Below are 20,161 nucleotides of genomic sequence, written 5' to 3' on the forward strand. Positions count from 1 at the left end.
ATGCCCCAACACTTCCAGGGCCAGGGCAAGCCGGCTAATAGGTATCATTTCAGCCCTCTCATTTCTAATAGACACTGTGCTGTCATAAAGACTGTCATTTCCTGCGGCTCACGCAGGATAATCAACGTGCTGGCTGCCAGGAGGGCTGGGAACGGCAGGATCTAGGCATGTCTCTGAAGATAAAAACCATCCTTGTGCCTACTACTACACCAGTCCTTTCCAGCCAGACACAGCCTTTGGGTTTAAGGCCATTAACCTGGGATCCAAAGAGACCCAGCTCCCTGTACAGGGAAAAACTGTCCCCTCTCAACCTAACTTCAAATTTTCATAGCCATGTGACCTTGGGCATGGCACTTTCCCTCCTCAAGCCTCAGTTGCCTCATCTGTAAAGTGGGGGCAATTACCCTTACCTCATAGATTAGCTTAAGTGAGGTGACACATTTTAAACACCTGCCACATAGTTGGTGCTTAGCAGATCGTAGCTATGCCAGTCATGGTGTTGTGGGTGTCCATTATGCTTGCTATACTTTGTAGATGGGGAAACTGAGGCCAGAGAAGGGAATGGGCTCCCCCAGGTCAGATAGCATGTCAGTGACAAAGCAGGCCCCAGGCCTTTTATGTAGACTCATGGGTCAGTGGTAAGTTACATATTATTGAGTTCTTCCTATGTGCTGGTCACTCACAATTAGCCCATTTAATGTCTACAGCCAGCAAGTGAAATCAGTGCTATTATTCTCCTTACGAGTTTAGAAAGATGAAACTTGCTTAAGACTGTTGTTGTTGTTAAATGTCGTTGAGTCGTTTCTGACTTACAGTGACCCTGTACAAGGTTTCCGAGGAGTGGCTGGTAAATTTGAACCACCGACCTTGTGGTCCAGTGTTTATCCTACAGCGCCACACCAGGACTCCTCAGATTACACACTAGTAATCGTAGCGCTCCGGTTTGGTGTTAGAGGCTCTGTGTAGTAAGCTTTGGGAGTAGACATTGAGGACCCCAATTTTTCCACAGGGTGCATGTGGGCACACACACAATCATACAGAGTTTTGAGGGTTAGACTTGACCCAAGCTAGTCTATAGTCTCCTTCACTCTGATGAGCTCACAGGGACAAGGCTTGGCTTGGGTTCACCTGTTGCAGGTTCTACTAGCTTCACCCCACAGTGCAGTCCATGGGTCCTGGAGGAAAGAAACCCAGAGGGGCCCTCCACAGACAGGGAAGCTGAGACCCAGGGGATTCATGAGGTGTTCACAAAGCAGGCTACCTCAGTGGATGAGGGAGTCTGAGGGTGAGAACATGGGTAGAAGAGAAAGAAGGAATCTCTGCCCCAAACACCCCAGGGTGGCGATCAAGATTCTCTCTTGGCGCTATCTACCCTGACAGACTTCCCTAATCTGTTATGCTGCTACATCCTCACAGAAAACTCCCATTTTGTAGATGGAGCAATCAAGCCTCAGGGAATCAAAGTGACTTGCCCAGACTCACACAATGAATAAGACGATACTAAGGAGTCCAGGTGTGGTGCTGTAGGATAACAACTGGACTGCTAACCACAAAGTCAGTGTGGTTCAAGCCCATCAACTGCTCCTTGGAAACCTTATACAGGATCGCTATGAGTCAGAACCAATTAGGCAGCACTGAACAACAGGGTTTGAACCCAAGTCTCCTAATGTCCAGGCAATTGTTCATCCCTTACTTCAGTTTTGTTTCTTACTTTGTTGATTCTTCTCCCTTTAGCTTTCTCAAAGTTACCAGTTCAGCTGCGCTTTCTCCCTGCCTAGTTACACTATACCAGACTGTAAGCATCGTGAGAGCAGGAACCTCATCTGATTTATGACTTATGCCTAGAGCCTGGCACAACACCTGTCATAGAGATGGAAATCAGTGAAGCTTTGTTGGGTTGTTGAATGAATTGTAATTGAACTACAATTTTCCTTAATTGATACCCATGGTCAGCAGGGTCAATTTGGTAATTTCTGTAATTATGCAAGGACTCACTTGAGTGATTCATTATATAAATATATAGGGAAACAGGGAAATAAGTAGCATATTATCCATTAATTTTGAAGTTGTGTTTATTTTTTATGAGCAAGATTGCCTCACTCCTTGATATATATGCAGTGCTCTGGGAAACGGTGGACCAATTGACAAGAAGATCCCAGAGTTCTTCTCATTGGGAAGAGTTATGATCTCCAGCCTGCTCCTGTGAGGAACTTTAGAAAGATGGAGGTGGTTTGGAGAAGCTCAGAGTGAATGGCAGGAGAAGGCACAGAGGGCTCCAAAGAGCTCATCTGAGAGTGAGGAAACAGATACCTAGAATTTCAGTCAGCTTTTCAGTCAAAGATCACAAGATATTTAAGGGAAAATTCCAACATGAAATGCATGATTAATCTTGCCCAAGGTTCCCAACAAGTTAGCAAGGCCCCATCCTGCCCTTGTTCACAGCAGCATCAGGACCACAATGGCAATGACCATGAGGACTCCAGCCAGGATGCAAAGGCCCAGGAAAATGATGTCACTGGTGTCCTGGGCCACCATGGCCACCCGGCTTTCCAGTGTATCCATCTCGGCCCTGGGTGGTGCTTCCTGAAGGTGCTCCACAGTGGCAGCATAGGGCCCAAGCCAATCTGAGCCAGACAGCAGGTGGACAGACGCCTCCTTGCGCCGTGGCTCACAGAGGACCTCGTACTCATGGATGTCGTCCTGCTCACTGGTCGAGAAGTCGATGTACAGCACGCTGACGATTACTGAAGTGTTGTTCCTTCTCTGTGGACACACGAGAGCATTCAGTCAAACCTGGAGGGGCCTGAGCTGATCCTGTTTCCTAAGGGAGCAGAGCCCCAGAAACCTTCCTGCCCCATCTGGGTCACCGACTCCCTTCCCATTCTGAGCCTTAGTGTCCCCGTCTATAAAAGAAGGTGAGGAGAGTCTCTGGGTGGTGCAGTTAACGTTCTCAACTATTAATCAGAAGGTTGGAGGCTTGAGTCCATTCAGGAACACTGCAGAAGAAAGGCCTGGCTATCTACATCTGAAAAATCAGCCACTAAGTTTGGCTGTTCAAACCTACTAACCGCTCCTCAGAAACCTTATACAGGTTTGCTGTGGGTCAGAACCAATTTGACAGCACTTAACAACAACAAAAAAAACCTATACAGCAGTTCTACTCTGACACATATGGAATCACCATGAGTCAGAACCAATTTAATAGCAACTTTATTTTTTTATTTTTAATGAGAGTAAGAAGATGTCTGGAGGAAGAGAGGAAGAGTATCAGATTTACTGGGCCTAAGCTTTCTCTGGCTTCAAGAAGATGAGGTCTATGAAAGATAGAGTAACAGTAATAATAAAAGCTCTCATTTGGAGGACGTTTGCCAAGTTCTACCGACTCGATGGCACCTGACAACAACAACAACCAAATATAAACAAAAACAAATCTGTTGCCATCGAGTTGATCCTGACTCACGGCAACCTCATGTGTTAAAAAGTAGAACTGCTCCATAGAGTTTTCTTGACTGTTAGCTTTACAGAAGCAGATTGCTAGACCTTTCTTCCATGGTGCCTCTGGGTGGGTTCGAACCACCAACATTTAGGTGTAATTGAGTTAAAATTGTTGGTGTCCCTCTAAGGTACTTCTACCAAGTTCCACAGGCGCTGTGTTTTAAGTGCATTATCTTATTTAATTCCTTTCTAATTGATAGTATGAATACTCCCATTTTACAAACGAGAAAACTGAGGCCCAAAGGTTAAATCTCTTGTCTGAGGTCAGACAGCATGCACATGTCAGAAACCATATTCTCACCCAGATCTGTCCAACTCTTAACTGTGTTCTTAGCTTAAGAATGTGGAACTAAAGAGGCCTTTCCAGAACTTATAGTTCCATCCCTCTTCCTTGGCAATTTTACAGCTGTGACTACGAAGGCCCCACAAGGCTGATAACTTGTTCAGAGCTAAGTCCAGATGCCAAGCCTCCTGTTTCCTATTTAGAAAGTCTGTCGCAGGTGCTGCGTGATCTTCCTTCTGGAATCTTTTCTTCCAATTATGTTGGGGGCAGATGTCTTGCCTCTGATTCTGTGGTCACCCAGTAGCATCACCCTAAGGCTGGGAAGAGTAATTGAGCAGCTAGATGTGGGGGACCTGGTACACTGTTGCCCTCCACATCTCCACAGGTGAGGGAGGCTAGAGTCAAGTCACCTAGAGATTATGGAGTGGCTGAGCCAGACAGTGAGGGGCAGCAGCATTATGATGGGCCACTTGGTGTGGTCTGGAGAGGGTGGCTGTAGTGATGCAGGGCTACTCTTCCCACCCACCACAAATCTGTAGCTGCACATGGAACTTGTGACATGGGGCTTTTAAAAATTGAAGCTACCTGCTATAGGAGCCAGCAGCCTTAAGGAGTAGGAAGTGCCCGTCACTGGAGACCAAGTGACTAAGTTAAGAGTGTGAAGGGGAGTCACAACTCAGGAGAGTGGAGGATTAGGGGACATTTTAGGTCTCTTCCAACTTTGGATTTCCAAGGGCTCTGAGTCCGTGTTCCTCAAAAGACCCTTCCACATTTTTTCTCTCAGCCCATTTGCCATCCCACCCTCTGAGAACTTGCCACCTGGATTTTATGATAAGTGAGCAAAGAAAGACAAGATTTGAGAGTGGAAGAGGATTTAGTAAATGGGACAAAATAAATGTCTATAAAAGGGAGGGTGGGGCATCACAGAGGCTGGGGTGGAAGAAAATTTCAGGGGTTTGGATGATGAATGAGAGGCTTGAGGAGAGAAGGAAAGACAATCAAGTCTATAATGATTTTAAGAGATGTAGGAAAAGTTTGGAATGACTTTTTAAAATTTGCTTTTGACCACTCACATTACACTGCTTTGAAAACAACTCTATGCAAAGACTTCCTCATGGAAGTTTAGCAGGATTACACTGAGAGTCTAAGATTCTCAGATTCTTTGTTTCCAAGGTTACAGTTACATTGATTTGAGAAGTCTATGATTCTGAGTTCTGATGGTGATTCTGAGATTCTGTGATTCTGGAAATCTGTGAGTTCTTGCTTCTAGGATTTCATGATTCCCTGCTTCTGGAATTCCTTGTCTCCATTATTTTGTGAATCTATGGAATGTGGTTCTATCCTAAAAAAAATTCTAGCAGGGGAGGGGGATTTTGGGTGTGGAGTGGGGTAAGCATGGACTATGTAGGTGGTTAGGATGAATCCCCCTACTTTCTTCTTTTCATGGGTCAAAGAAGGCTTTGGAAGGCAGAGGGAAAGACTAGAGGGGCCAAGGGCACACTTGGCTACTGTTAAGGATGGGGGCCTCCTGCCAGTCATGTGATTTCTGCCAAACCAGTCTGGCAAATTCCCCTGGATACCAAGGCTGGGTTGTCTCTCAGACGGAGGCTACTGTTCCTTTTTTCTGTTCCCACTGCCCTTCCTGACCTGTCCTTAAGAGAACAAACATATCTGAGACCCTGACTCTGGGTTCATAGTCTTCAAAATCTAAGGATAGTAAAAGAAATTCATTCTTCTCACACACACACAGAGCTGTCCTTGAAGGAGGTATATAGCCTTTTACTTGTAAGGCCCCTTTGTGTTGGGTTGTTTTTTTTAGCTCAGAGGCTCAGAGATGGATGTGAATTTCAAGGCTGGGGAAGGGATAGGCAGGAGGAGGCTTTAGGTTGTGGCTGGGATATGCAGTGGGGCCCCTCTCCTTTGTCCCCTATTTCTATTCTTCATTGCATCTACTCTGAGCAAGTGAATTGAGGTGAGACCACGGAAGGCTAAGTTCTGCACCCAGCCTTGAACAGTCACAGAGCCAGAAAGAGAGAAGATCTCTACAATGGCCGTTGCCTTTCAGCTGAGGTCAGAGCCCCTCCCTTGTGGCTGACCCTTCTCCCCAGCCCCCGTACCTGAGACTCAGTACCACAGGTGTCAAAACGGGCCTGGATCCTGAAGTTGCTGCCGACTTCCTGGGCAGCACAGCTCCGGCTGCCCAGGTAGACCTTGGTCCGCTCCAATGGAGCCAGTGTTTGCGCCGAGATCAGGATCTGGACATACTTGCGGGAGCAGCTCACGTTCATGGGCACCACTGGGGATGAGAGGGAGGTGCTAGAGGCTACAGGCAAACAGTCTCACCTCCGTTCTCCCCAGGCCTAAAGGTGGTGGATGGGGGAATCGGATCCCGAGTGTAGAAGGCTCTTATGCAGTCTTATGCACAGTGTACTTTATATGTGTCGTTCCACTTAACGCCATCAGACTGTGAGCTCCCCTAGGGCAGGCACCATGCCTAAGTCAGCATCCTCTGAGCCCAGCACAGATCTTGGCAGGTGTCTATTCCTTAGTCACAATAAAAACTCTCTTTGCTGATCATTTTACCATTCAACCATTTGTTCATTCAATAATTTAACAAAGTACTTATTGATAACCTACTATATACAAGCACTATTCTACGTGCCACAGATACAGAAATGACAAAATAAAAAAGAACAGCCCCAACACCCTGCCCTTCTAGAACTCATATTCTAGTTGGAAGTTTGTTGTGAAGTGCTGTCGAGTCGGTTTTGACCCATAGCGACCCTGTATAGGGTTTCCGAGGAGCAGCTGGTAAGCTTAAACCACCAACCGTGCAGTTCAAACAGCTTTGCAGTCTGGTGCGTTAACCCACAGCGCCACACCAGGACTCCCTAGTTGGAGAAGGGGGCAATGAATATAGGGAATTCATATTCTCGTTGGAGGAGGGGGTACTACAGGAAGAAATGGATGTGTGGCTAATTGGCCTCGTTTGCCATGAGACCAGAAGAACTGAATTGTGCCTAGCGGCCATTCCTGAACATTTTGATCAAAGATTCTATAGAAGAATTCTCATCAGAAGGGGGAAAATTCAAAACAGAATGTCAAATTCTCACAGAATTTTTGAAGTCGTGGAAGCTGAATGAACCCCAGCAACTATTGTCCTGATATACTCTTTAAATCTTAAACCAAAAATACCCTGAAGTCCTCTTAAAACCAATGTTGCTGGTATAGTTAGGTGCTATTACTGTTCTTGGTGGTGGTTATGTGCCGTAGAGTTGGTTCCGACTCATAGCGACCCTGTACAGGGTTTCCGAGGCTGTAAATCTTTACGGGAGCAGAATGCCTCATCTTTCTCCCGCAGAACAGCTGGTAGTTTCGAACTGCTGACCTTGAGGTTAGCAGCCTGATTCATAACCACTATACTACTACCAGAGCTCCTTAGGTGCCATCAAATTGGCTCTGACTCATAGCATCTTCCTTTCTGCATGACAGAATGAAACACTGCCTAGTCCTGTGCCATCCCACAACTGTTGTTATATTTGACCCCTTTATTGTAACCACTGTGTTAATCCATGCTGAACTAAACAATAGGTTAGCTTAACTAATAAAAAGGTCTGCCTTGAGCATTATGTTCTTTTAAGACCTACCTATGTGAAATCAAATGAATAACAACAATGTGAAAAATTAGATAGGAATCTTAGGGAACAGTGACTTTGTGGTAAGCGAGGAGGAACAACTCAGAAAAAGAATAGTTACACAATGCAAACAATATAATCCGTGTCACTCAATTGTACATGTAGAAACTGTTGAACTGGTGTATGTTTTGCTGTGTCTATTCTCAACAAAGGAGCTCTGGTAGCGTAGTGGTTACGAATCGGGCTGCAAACCGCAAGGTCAGCAGTTCGAAACTACCAGCTGCTCCGCGGGAGAAAGATGAGGCTTTCTGCTCCCGTTAAGATTTACAGCCTCAGAAACCCTGTACAGGGTCGCTATGAGTCGGAACCGACTCCACGGCACTTAACAACAACAACAACAACAACATTCTCAACAACAAAATAAAATAAATTATTAAAAATATGTATGTTGTGCATAAGGTCGCTGTGAGTAAGAACTGACTGACGGTACCTAACAACAATAACAACAAATATAGAAAGTGCTCTGGAGGAAAATCAAGCAACGAAGACAGGGGAGAGCAGATGGGATGGGGAGGAGCCGCCATGTTTAAAAGGGTGCTAAGGGATAGCCTTGCTTTCCCTCCCCACAATGATCCCTTAAGGGGGGTATGACTAAACTCATTTCAGTTCTGGAATCAGAAACCCTGAGAGGTGGCAGCATTGTTTACTCTCCAAGCTGTGACTGTAACCTTCCAAAGACTGTGGTCTCTCCACTCTGTTTGGCTGCTCACTGGTGGGAGCACACAAGTGTGTGTGTGTGTGTGTGTGTGTGTGTATGCAGTGTGTATGAGGAGGGAGTGGGGTATAGGGAGGAAAGGGGGTGACTAGAGACTGGGTAAAGGAGAGAGAGCCAAGAGGCAGAGCCCTGAGACTCTCCATCCCTCTATGGGAAATGCCTCAGACATATTTCAGCCCTTGGTGTCTGGGCAGTCAGGGATTTATGGGCCTGCCGTCTCCCACGATGATGGCGGTGGCGCTGAACTGTGTGTCACCCCTGATTGATGCCGAGGCCACCCTCCCAGTGGGAAGGCCGCCTGCAGCCCAGCCGCAGCTGGAGCCTTGCCTGTGAGTGAGCCCCTGTCTGACCCCGGGCTCCCACTGGGATGTGGGCAGGAGGCAGCAGTGGGGGTGGAGAGGCTAGCACACTGAAGCCCCTGACACAGAAGCCAGGTTAGAACTGTCCTACCCCCAGTCTCTAGAGACACAGACAAGGATAAGGGTGGTCCAGCATCACACAGAGCTAGGGAAAAGTCTGAGCCCGGAATTCATTCAGACTTTCAGCACCAAAGGTAGAAACACTGAGACTTGAAGAGAGAAAATTACATGCCAACTAGCCCAAGGGAGCCTGACTTTCTGAGCTCTTGTCCGATTAGGGGAGTGCTCTGCAGAGGGGCATGGATTGGGGTCCTCTAACTCTCCTCCACCAGTTTGTGAATGGAGTTGACTGAGACCTCATCACCTCTCTGCCACTAGCTTTATTTAACATCTTCAGCTGATAACCAATAGGCTGGCAGTTCAAGTCCACCCAGAGAATACCCTGGTGATCTACTTCCAAAAGCTCCGGAGCCCAGTTCTATTCTGACTGGACAGTAGCTGGTTACTGGTAGCTCACTGCAGCTCTAATCTTCCCGTCCCTGTGGCCCAGCTCTTGTGTGGGATGAGGAAAGAGGAAAGACCTTTTGGCTGCTGGACAGACCTGAAGCTCCTCAGGGGAACAATCCACCCCCAGCCAGATGTCCTTGGAGTCTCAGTTCATCACCACATTCCTTAGCCCCATGGCTGGTCAAAGTAAGGAAATGACAGCATTGATCTGAGCTCAGCCCTGGCCTCCCATCCCCTGGGCCCTGCATGGTATGTACTGTACTGTGCTCCCACAAAATACATGTTGGAATCCTAAGCTCTATACCTGTGGAAAGGGGCCCTGATGATGCAACAGTTAAGTGCTCAACTGCTAAGCACACACTGGCTGCTTAAGCTACCTAGTGGCTCTGCAGGAGAGATACCTGGCAATCCACACAAACCCCACTTCCCACTGTGTGTATAGTCCAGCTCACAGCAACGCTCTTGTTGTTGTTGTTGTTAAGTGCCGTCGAGTCGGTTCCGACCCATAGCGACCCTGTACAGGGTTTCCGAGGGTGTAAATCTTTACGGTCTAGGACAGAGTAAAACGGCCCTGCGGAGTCCAAGGCTGAAACCTTTACAGAAGCAGACTTCCAGCCACACCTTTCTCCCATGGAGAGGCTCTCGTGGGTTCCAACTGCTGACCTTTCCGTTAGCAGCCAAGTGCTTAACCACTGTATCACCAGAGCTTGTTGTTGTTAAGTGACTTGTAGGGACCCTGTATAGGGTTTCCAAGGAACAGTGGGTGGGTTTGAACCACTGACCTTAGGGTTAGCAGTCCTACAGCACCACACCAGCAGTCCATGAACATTGTTGTTGTTAAATGAGTCGGTTCCTGTATAGGGTTTCCGAGAAGCAGCTGGTGAGCTTGAACCACCGACCTTGTAGTTCAAACAGCTTTGCCGCCTGGTGCATTAACCCACAGCGCTAGAAAACCTTATGGAGCACAGTTGTAATCAATCACATGGGGCCGCTATTGAGTCTGACTTGACTTAATAGCATCCAATCACAGCAACATACCTGTGACTGTAAGGCCATTTGGGGAGAGGGTGTTCTTTGCTATGGTAATGTAGCCATTCAGTGTAGGAAGTGTCATAAACCTAATCACTTGTGAGATATAAAAAGAGCAGATTAGACACAGGAGGAGCACAAACAATGCCACAGGAAGAGCACCAAGGAATGCTGGGTGATAGAGGCTGAAACAGGATTTTCTTTCAGAGCCAACAGAGAACCTTCCCCTAGAGCCGGCGCCCTGATGAAATTTCTGTTCTAGAAAGCCATCCACTTGTAGTATTTCTGTAACAGCAGTCCTAGATAAGGCAGACAAATGCAAAGGAAGGGAAGTGAGTTCTAGTCCTGGCCATACCACTGACTGCTTATATGATCACAACAAATCTTTTCCACATGTATCCCACGAGGAGCTTAGATCTGGCCAGAAATTAGTCCAGAGCACAGGCATCTCTGGGCCTGGGGCCCAAGAAGGGTGTGGGAGGAGGGAAGAGGTGGCATTTCTCCTTTCGGCAATGAACATGAGCATGATGCCTGGAGTTGTGGCAGCCATCTTGCAACCACGAGGGGAAGACCAAGCGAATCCCAGAGATATCAGCGTAGCAGCTGCCTAGCTTAAGAGTTCTTGCTATGCAAGGAAAACAAGCACTGTTCCTTCAAGCTCCTGTCAGGATTTCTGTTGCTGTTGATAAAACCATTGCTAGGGATGCCATGGGGGAAAGAGTCAGAAAAACCAATTGCCAATGAATTGATTACAACTCATGGGAACCTCATGTGAGTCAGAAGATAACTGAGTTCCATGGGGTTTCGGTGGTTGTGACCTTCCGAAAGTAGATCACCAGGCCTTTCTTTGAAGGTGCCTCTGGGTGGACGTGAACCACTAACCTTTGTTAGTAGCCAAGTACTTAACAGTTTACACTACTGGAATTCAGGATCATGGAATGGGACTCTGAAAAAGAGGACCCCAGGGGAGTTGTGGGCAGTTGTAGCTACCCAAGAAGTGGTGGGACCAGTTGGTGGGCTGAGGAAGGAGCCTATAAAGATCTGGGACCCTTGACTGGCCTTCCCCACCAGCGTGCCCACTCCCTCCAGCCCAGCTGACCTCCTATGTAGGCCACAGAGAAACCTCTGCGGGTGGTGCTGAGGTCCGTGTGCAGCAGGAGCAAGAGCTGGTTGAGGCTGGAGGTGACAGGTGGTGGCAGGCGGTGGCCACACCAACTTCCTAGCAGGGGTGCCTCCTCACTGGCCCCATCAAAGGCCACCAGATGGTCAAAGTCACAGGTCCTGGTCAGGCTGTTGGGCCCCTCCAGGTCCAGGTCCAGGAAGAAGATCTTGATCCGGTAGCCGGCAGGCAGACGGACGGTCCAGTGGCACCGGATATTGTTGGGGTAGGAGCTGGGGTAACGTGGGCTGGAGAAGTTGCCACGCATGGATGTGTATACCTCCTGGCATTCTCCTGGGCAGGGAGAGGGGAGTGGAAGGAATGGTGGTCAGGTGCAGGCTGTCACCCTCTGCACTACAGGTTCAGCAGCAGGTGCTAAGGAGGTCCTAAAGCCACCTCTGCACCAAACAAGACAACTGACCCCAAAGGCTGCTTTAAACTGAAGCCAACTGGGAACTGGGACGCTCATTCCAACTGACAGTCTCCAGAGAGGGCTGGCCACTTAAGAATTCAATAATAATACCTAATTCCTGTCCTCAGGGTTGAATCCAAACTCTCTGGCTTGGCAGACAAGGTGATCTGTGACCCAGTCTTGCTCCTTTTCTCACTGCCCTTTATCATCCCTACATTCCAACCTCAGCAAATACTGGGTACTAGAAGTACCAAACCCTCCTCGCCATCCTTCATACTTCTGTGCATTCTGTTCCCCTGCTTGGCACACTCTCCCCTTCCTTCTGCCACTGGCTAGCTCCTTCAAGTCACTGCTCAATTCTCTCCTCTGCCAGCAAGTCACCATGAGGCTTCCTGTTACACAGCACAGACCAAGATGGTTGTCATTGTCATTGTCGGTTTCCATATCCATCTCTCTCACTAGAATCAGAACTCCCCGAGGTGGTCTCACTCATTTCTACAAACATTAGTTGAGTGCCTACTATGTGCCAGGTACAAAGAAAGGCCCATAAAGAACTCACATCAAGCAGCGGAAGTGGACAAGCAAACGGTATACACAGTGGTAGAGTAAACATTAACTCAATGTTAGAGCAAACGTCTAGAGGGAGTCTACAGAAGGAATGAATTCTGAGTTAATTGGGAAAGTCTTCACAGAGAAGGTGACATGCTTAGGTCTTGATTTTGGCCAAGCAGGGTAGGATGTGCTCGAGCACTCGAGGCTGAGAATAAAGAGAGGGCACAACACCCCAGGTGGGAAAGGGTGACCCCTGTAAGCAAACTAGAGAGACGGGAGCTCCCCACCCCCCGAATGCCCAGGGGGATTTGCAGGTATAGTTCAGCCCCTCCTACCTGAGAAATAGTAGGCCTTGAAGCCCCGGCCTCCAATGTTGAAGTCAGACTTGAAGACCACCTGTAGCTCATGGCCCATGGACACAAGAGTGGGGGGCCTGGTGCTACCACAGTAATGGTGTCCATGGGCAGGACCTGGCCCCCCAAGCACAGCCACGTAGTCATAGGTGCACTCTGCATTTCCCTCCACCTGGAAGTCCATGAACACCAGCTTGATGGTGGCAGGGCCAGTGGCCCGGATCACCCAGCGACACTCCACATTGTTGGGGTAATTGCTGGGGTACTCAGGGCTGGTGAGGACCCCCGACAGGCCCGTCAGGACACCACCGCACACATCTGCAAGGGAGCCCGCTCAGATTGATGTTTCTCTCCCCACAGTTCCCTAATCTCCTCCCTTAGGAATCCGACTCCCCTCAACCTGCTGCCTACACAAGTGTCTCATGGGAACCTTATTATTATTTCACTTGGCACCTACACCCTATTTGACCCCCCTTGCCATAGCTCCAGGAAGAATGCACTGCTGTTTTCCCCATTTTACAGGTGAGACAACAGGTACAGAAAAGTTGCACAACTTACCAGTGTGTGTTTGAGTTTGTCCTGTGGCAGTCCTTAAGACAAGGATTTGAGCACAAGAGATTTATGTGGGAGGTGCAGGCGGGAAGGAGGGAGTGGGACGGGGGAGAAGAGGTGCTGTCTCTCTTCAAGGGCATTCTCAAGCCGACTACAAGTGGGCGATGGATGCTACACCAACTCCTGAGTGTCCAAGTAGAGAGTGTTGTTGGGATGGAAGAATGTCCTGCCTACTTAGGAAAAAGCCCTTGAGCAGAGATGTGGAGGTTGGTGGGAACATACTGAAGTGACAAAGTCCAAGGGATATGGGCAGGGCCTTGACAGCACATCACCTGGCTGGTAGCTGGGAGAGTAGGACTTGAAGCCAGGGAGACCAGCTGACCCCTCACTGCCCTCTCCTAAAAAGCCAGGAGGCACAGGAGCTGAAGTGCCTGGATCAGGCATGTCATCAGACATCTCGAACAGATGAAACAATTGAGGATTAGAGAGGATCTGATGAAGCAAAGAGAGGCTTGAAGTCTGAAGACAAGAGTCCTCCCAGTTATACCTTTTGTAAGCTGTGTGACCCTGGGCAAGTAAACCAGCCTCTCTGAGTCTCATGTGAATGAGACTAAAATGTCTTATTCTAAAATGATCATAAGACCTCCTGAATCTGACCCACAAGGTTCAGTCTTGTGTAGAGTCTGAGATGCTGGTGAGAACCAGGAGGCAGGTGAGGATGAGGGCTATGACAGTCGGGATATATTTCCCAAGATTCCAGTCTCACCCCATGACCAGGCTGTGTGACTGGAGCACTGGGATTGAGTTTCTTGTTCCAGTGCTGCCCACTTCAACTGTGTGACATTGGGCCGGCACATTCCCTCTCTGGGCCTCAGATGTATTGTTTGTGAAAAGAGAGGGCAGGTTTAGATGGCCTTTGAGATCTCTTCCATTGCTAACATCTTTAGGCTTTCAAACTGTGCTCCGGGCTCCACAGTGGTTCTTTGGCATCTGCAGGTATGTGGGGCAAATTTCGTTCTCTGCTTATTTCAAACCATTTTTTAAAAATGCAATTAAAAGACAGCACTCACAGTCACATACCTTATATTTCAAAATGTAACTCAATGGAGGCTATCAATATTGACTTCTATTTTCAACGATTGTCTTGTTGTGACTGTTAGGTGCCATTGAGTCAGTTCCAACTCATTGCAACCATATGTATAGCAGAATGAAACACTGCCCGCTCTTGCACCATCCGCACAAATACGCTTCAATCTATTGTTTCTTCCACTGTGCCAAGCCGTCTCATTGGGGGCCTTCCTCTTTTTTGCTGACCTTCCACTTTGCTAAGCATGATGTCCTTCTCCAGACACTGGTCTCTACTGATAACATGTTTGAAGTATGAGAGATGAAGTCTCATCATCCTGGCTTCTAAAGAGCATTCTGGCTGTACTTCTCCCACAGATTTGTTTGTTCTTCTGGCAGTCCATAGTAGTTTTAATATTCATCTCCAACAGCATAATTTAAATGCATCAATCCTTCTCCAGTCTTCTTTATTCACTGTCCAACTTTCGCATACATATAAGGCTATTGAAAATACCATGGTTTAGGGCAGGTGCGCCTTAGTCCTCAAATTGACATCTCGCTCTTCAACACTTTAAAGAGATCATTTGCAGCAAATTTGCCCAATGCAATAAAGATGTCATTGATTTCTTGACTGCTGCTTCCATGAGTGTTGATCGTGGATCCAAGCAAAATGAAGTCTTTGACAACTTCAATCTTTTCTCCATTTATCATGATGTTATTTTTTGGCTCCATTGTGAGGATTTTTGTTTAATTTACATTGAGGGGCAACCCATACTGAAGGCTGCGGACTTTGATCTTCATCAGTAAGTATTTGAAGTCCTCTTCACCTTCAGCAAGCAAGGTTGTGTCATCTGTATATCACAGGTTGTTCATGAGTCTTCCTCCATTCCAGATGCCATGTTCTTCTTCATATAATCCAATTTCTTGGATTATTTGCTCAGCATACAGACTGAATAAGTATGGTGAAAGAATACTACCCTGGTGCACACATTTCTTGATTTTAAACCATTCAGTTCCTCTAGTTCTGTCTAAACAACTGCCTCTTATTCTATGTACAAGTTCCTCATTAGCACTATTAAGTGTTCTGAAATACCCATACTTGGTAATGTTATCCATAGTTTGTTATGATCCACACAGTTGAAAGCCTTTGCATAGTCAATAAAGTTCAAGTAAACATCTTTCTGATATTCTCTGCTTTCAGCCAAGATCCATCTGACATCAGCAATGATATCCATAGTTCAACATCCTCTTCTGAATCCAGCTTGAACCTCTGGCCATTTCCTGTCAATGTACTGTTGTAACTGTTTTGGGAAAATCTTCTGGATAATTTTTCTTACATGTGATATTAATGATATTGTTAGATGACTTCCATATTCCATTGGGTCACCTCTCTTTGGAATGGGCACAAATATGGATCTCTTCCAACTGATTGACTGGAATTTCTTGTCAGAGACAAAGGAATTCCTCCAGGGCTGCATCAGTTTGTTGAAATATTTCAATTTGTATTTTGTCGATTCCTGGAGCCTTGTTTTTCACCAATGCCTTCTGCGTAGCTTGGACTTCTTCCTTCAATACCATTTGTTTTTGATCATATGCTACTTCTTAAAATGGTTGAACATCATCCATTTCTTTTTGGTACAGTGATCTGTGTATACTTTTCTTTTTTTTTTTTTTTAAGTTTTTATTGTGAATTGAGTGACAGTTTACATGGGAGAACATCAGTTTTACTCATCCTATTGTATTGCATCTCATTGCAATGATTACAATCTCCTCCATGCATCATCATTCAACAGTATTTCCTTCTCTTTTTTTTGGAATGCACACAAAAACATTCAGGAATATATAATCATTTAAACATCCAAAGGGTACATTCTGCAAGCCTGCCTCGTGACCACCAGCACACAGCCTTCCTCTTTCCATTAGTCTAGAGTCCTCAGCTGCTCTCTCTCTCCATGTCCTCATCTCTGCCTCCATCTCTGGTGTCACTGCTTCTCTGCCTAGAGTCCTACATTCCACTCATGCTCTTCTCCCTTGATGGTCCTAGTAAGATTAACTACTCCCCCCTTTTTGTTACAAAACTTCTACCTTAACTGTTGTGATAATCGCAATTAGTCATGGTAACAATTACTCACTACTGAATCATAAGAATCTTATCCCCATCTCCTTTCACTAAACCCATCTTGTTGGTTGGTTATGTGCCGCGGAGGCAGTTCCAATTCATAGTGACCCTGTACAGGGTTTCCGAGGCTGTAAATCTTTACAGGAGCAGAAAGCCTCATCTTTCTCCCGTGGAACAGCTGGTAGTTTCAAACTTCTGACCTTGTGGTTCGCAGCCCGATTTGTAACTGCTATGCTTCCAGAGCTCCATCTAGACAAGATGAAAACTATTCAGTGGGGGTTCTACTTTCCCCTGCACACTCTGAAACTAAACTTCCTCTTGAAAACTTGTAAGCCAGTCACTTCGTGCCTTTATTGCCCCCTCATTTTAAGTAGCCAATGTCTACGTTGCCTTTCCCTATCTACCCTGTATACAGAGTGAATAGGATTGATACTTGATGTGAAAACTCCTTCCCGCTCAGGTGGTATTTTGAGTTACTACATCCAGAAGTATAGGTCAAGTTCTTCAGATTGTAGCAATTTACACTTGTTTTCTTTATCAAAAATGTTTTAATCTTCCTCTAGTTGAGTTCTGATCATCAAGCTAGGTCAAATGGGTGCTATCTGCAAGTTTGGATGTTCTTGTGCATCTCCCCTCACTTCATATCAGCTGGACGTTTCACTCAAAGCTCTAGTGCTCTGTGTCTATATCCTTGTCCATGGGCTCAGGAATCCCCAGGCCTTGAGTTATGGTGTTGGAGGAGAATATTGAAAGTGCCATGGGCTGCCTAAAGAACCAACAGATCTGTGTTGGAAAAAGTGCAGCCAGAGTGCTCCTTGGAGACCAGGATGGCCAAACAGGATATCATGTTTGGTAAGGTCAGAGAAAGAGAGGAAGAGCCCCAGCGAGATGGACTGAAAAATGGCAGCATCAAATGCTCAAGTGTGGCAACAATTGTGAGGTTGGCCCAGAATCGGGCAGTGTTTCATTCCGTTGTGCATAGGGTCACTATGAGTCGGTACTGACTCGATAGCACCTAACAACAACAACAACCATGCTCTCTAATTTCTCATCTCTAGGTTGATGAGAATCTCTAGAATGTGGTTGAATTCAGCCCATATCTTCATTGCTGCCTTTCTCCCACTTCCAATCACCAGTAGACCAATGTGGTCACCAGCAAGCTTATGCGCCTGCGCGTGTGTTCCATTTGTGTTTCAGTCTTAGAGGGGGATCCATCTTCTTTTGATGCTTTCTATATTGAATCCTTCAATATTGCAAGTCAAGTCTTGAATTTTTTCTTTAGTTCTTTCAGCTTGAGAAATGCTGAGTTTGTTCTTCCCTTTTGGTTTTCTGACTCCAAGTCTTTGCACATTTCATTATAACACTTGACTTTGTCTTTTCAAGCTGCCCTTTGAAATTTTCTGTTCAGCTCTTTTACTTGTTCATTTTTTTCATTTGCTTTAGTTTTTATATGCTCTAGAGCAAGTTTCAGAGTGATTGTCTTATAATAAGTAAATGTTAAAAACAGGAACTTACAAAATAACACATACCACTAAAACCCTGCCTTAATTTCTTTTATATGTCAGGGATTCACATATTGTCCCATCTGAGATAAGGGTACTCTGTTTTAAAAACTTGGAACACATTGCCTATGATATTATGACTTTGATGTCCTATCATTCTAAAAATATCAGGGTCTAAAATTTCAAAGGAGCCCTGGTGTGGTGCTGTAGGATAAGCATTGGACTGCTAGATCATTGGTTTAAACCTACTCCTTAGAAACCCTATACAGGGTCTCTATAAGTTACAACTGACTCGAAGGCACTTAACAACAACAACAACAAATTCTAAAACTACAATAAAATTTATTTATGGTTCTTGTATTTGATGTAGTTCAAATGGTTAATGTGCGTGTCGCCTATAAAAAGGTTAGAGGTTTGAGTTCACCTAGAAGGATCTCAGAAGAAAGATCTGGCAGTCTGTTTCTGAAAAATTAGCCATTAAAAAACGCTACAGATCACAGTGCTACTCTGACACATATGGAATCACCATGAATCAACACCTACTCAAATAGATGGTTACAAATATATCAGGGACTCAATGTTTCATCTGAGTACTCCTGGATTATTGCTGGTGGGCTCTGTAAAACCAGGAGACTCTGCAATTGTTTATCTGCTTTAGTTGACCTGAATAGGGCCTTTGGTTTCTATGTAGGGAGAAGGGAAAAGGCTTAGGTTTGTGCACAGAAACCTGGGGACAAGGAGGAATAAGTAAAAAGGGTAAATTCTGTTCCCAATCTGGATTTAGGGCAGATTTTCAGCCGGGACAAACAGAGGGCTTAGGGACCTACAATAAAAGAGGTGTATTCAGGGAAGGCCTTAAGATGAAGAGGACCACCAGCCCCACTCAGCCCCTCATGTACCTCCACTCCTGAGGACTTGTGAGGAGGAGGGGAAACTGCAGAGCCTGGGAAGTAGTGAGGTACCTCGGAAAGAATCAACAGCAGTAACAGGGTGGTGACTTTCCAGTGGCTCTGATGTCATGACACGGGATAAGAAGAACAAAGGCAGAATAGCACAAGAGTGCTGTTTCTGAGCACAGTGAGACTCTCTGGGGCTCCAGGAATACTGACGGGAGATCTAGTGTACCGCCATGAAGCTCGGAACCCACAACTACCAAGATGTGGTTATGAAAGTAAACTACGAGAGCAGGATCATCCTGGTTACAGAGCAGCCTAACATGCCAAGATGCTGAGACTGTGTAAGTCTAGCCAGAGCCTGCTGCCCTCCCCACCTCCACCAAGGGCCACCCTCTCCACTGACAAGTCCTTTCTTGACCTTTCTGGTAGCCTGCAGAAAAGCCACGGCTGGCCACATGCTTGTCCGAGTGGAAGACGACAGACATGACATGCCACGAGGAGGAGAATGGTGGTGGGGGAACCTGGCCACAAAACCTCCCCAGAAGGTTGCCCTTGTCTCCGGAGGCCCCATTGTAGATCTCCAGGAAGTCAAAACTGCAGGTGTCGTGATACTCCAGGTCGAAGGCATGGAAGGTGAGCAGCACAGAGGAGCCCTCAGCCACCACGATCAGCCAGCTGCACTCTGTATCATAGGGGTAAAGCCTGGGGAAGTTTGGGCTGGAGAAGTTTCCAGAAGGTGCTGAGAGTACACCTCCACATTTGACACCTGGAACAAGAGGGAAAAATGGGTCAGAGTTGGTGCTGGGGTCTTGGGTAAGAGTGGCAAGGGCAGTGAGCCCAGCAAACTGGGTCTTTGGAAAGAATGGGGCTGGGGAGGGGCGAAGTCATGCCCTTGTATCAGTTCATGTGTTCATTAGTCATTCTTCAAATATTTATGAAACTTTGTTTCATCCACTCATAAAATATTGTCAGAGTTCTATGCCTTGTTCTAGGTGCTGGAGATAAACAGGAACAAACTTAATAAAAGGCCCTTCTCTCGTGGAGCTTACAAGCTAATGGAGAAGGCAGAAAACAAATCTGTTAAGTAAAATACAGCAAACACTGAGTAGTGATAAGTGCTCTGGAGAAAAATAAAGTGGGAATAGGGAATAGGAAGTGCCAGGGTGGTTTGTAATTTTCGATGAAACACCTACTGAAGCTGAAGAAAATGAAAACAAGTCCACGAGAGCCAAAATATGACCTTGAATATATCCCACCTGAATTTAGAGATTATCTGGAGGACAGATTTGATACATTAAACACTAAAGATCGAAGACCAGAAGAATTGTGGGATGACATCAAGAACATCATACAGAAAGAAAGCAAAAAAAGTCATTAAGAAGACAAGAAAGAAGGAAAAGGTCAAAATGGATGTCAGAAAAGATACTGAAACTTGCTCTCCACTGTAGAGATGCTAAAGCAAATGGAA

General features: G+C 46.3%; 1 protein-coding gene across 1 annotated transcript in view; it reads right to left on the bottom strand.

The window, feature by feature from the left end:
* Positions 1–2,436: 2,436 nt before the first annotated feature.
* CDCP2 (CUB domain containing protein 2) overlaps positions 2,437–20,161 on the bottom strand; it is a 33,064-nt gene continuing 15,339 nt past the window's right edge. The window contains exons 2-7 of the mRNA XM_006839870.1: positions 19,112–19,459; positions 12,542–12,877; positions 11,152–11,536; positions 6,122–6,138; positions 5,896–6,074; positions 2,437–2,763 (exon numbers count right to left, since the gene is read on the bottom strand). Coding sequence (XP_006839933.1) covers positions 2,437–2,763; positions 5,896–6,074; positions 6,122–6,138; positions 11,152–11,536; positions 12,542–12,877; positions 19,112–19,459 — 1,592 coding nt within the window. The remainder of the gene's footprint in view (positions 2,764–5,895; positions 6,075–6,121; positions 6,139–11,151; positions 11,537–12,541; positions 12,878–19,111; positions 19,460–20,161) is intronic.

The sequence above is a fragment of the Chrysochloris asiatica genome, unplaced genomic scaffold (genome assembly GCF_000296735.1).
Source record: "Chrysochloris asiatica unplaced genomic scaffold, ChrAsi1.0 scaffold00026, whole genome shotgun sequence".
Classification (NCBI taxonomy): domain Eukaryota; kingdom Metazoa; phylum Chordata; class Mammalia; order Afrosoricida; family Chrysochloridae; genus Chrysochloris; species Chrysochloris asiatica.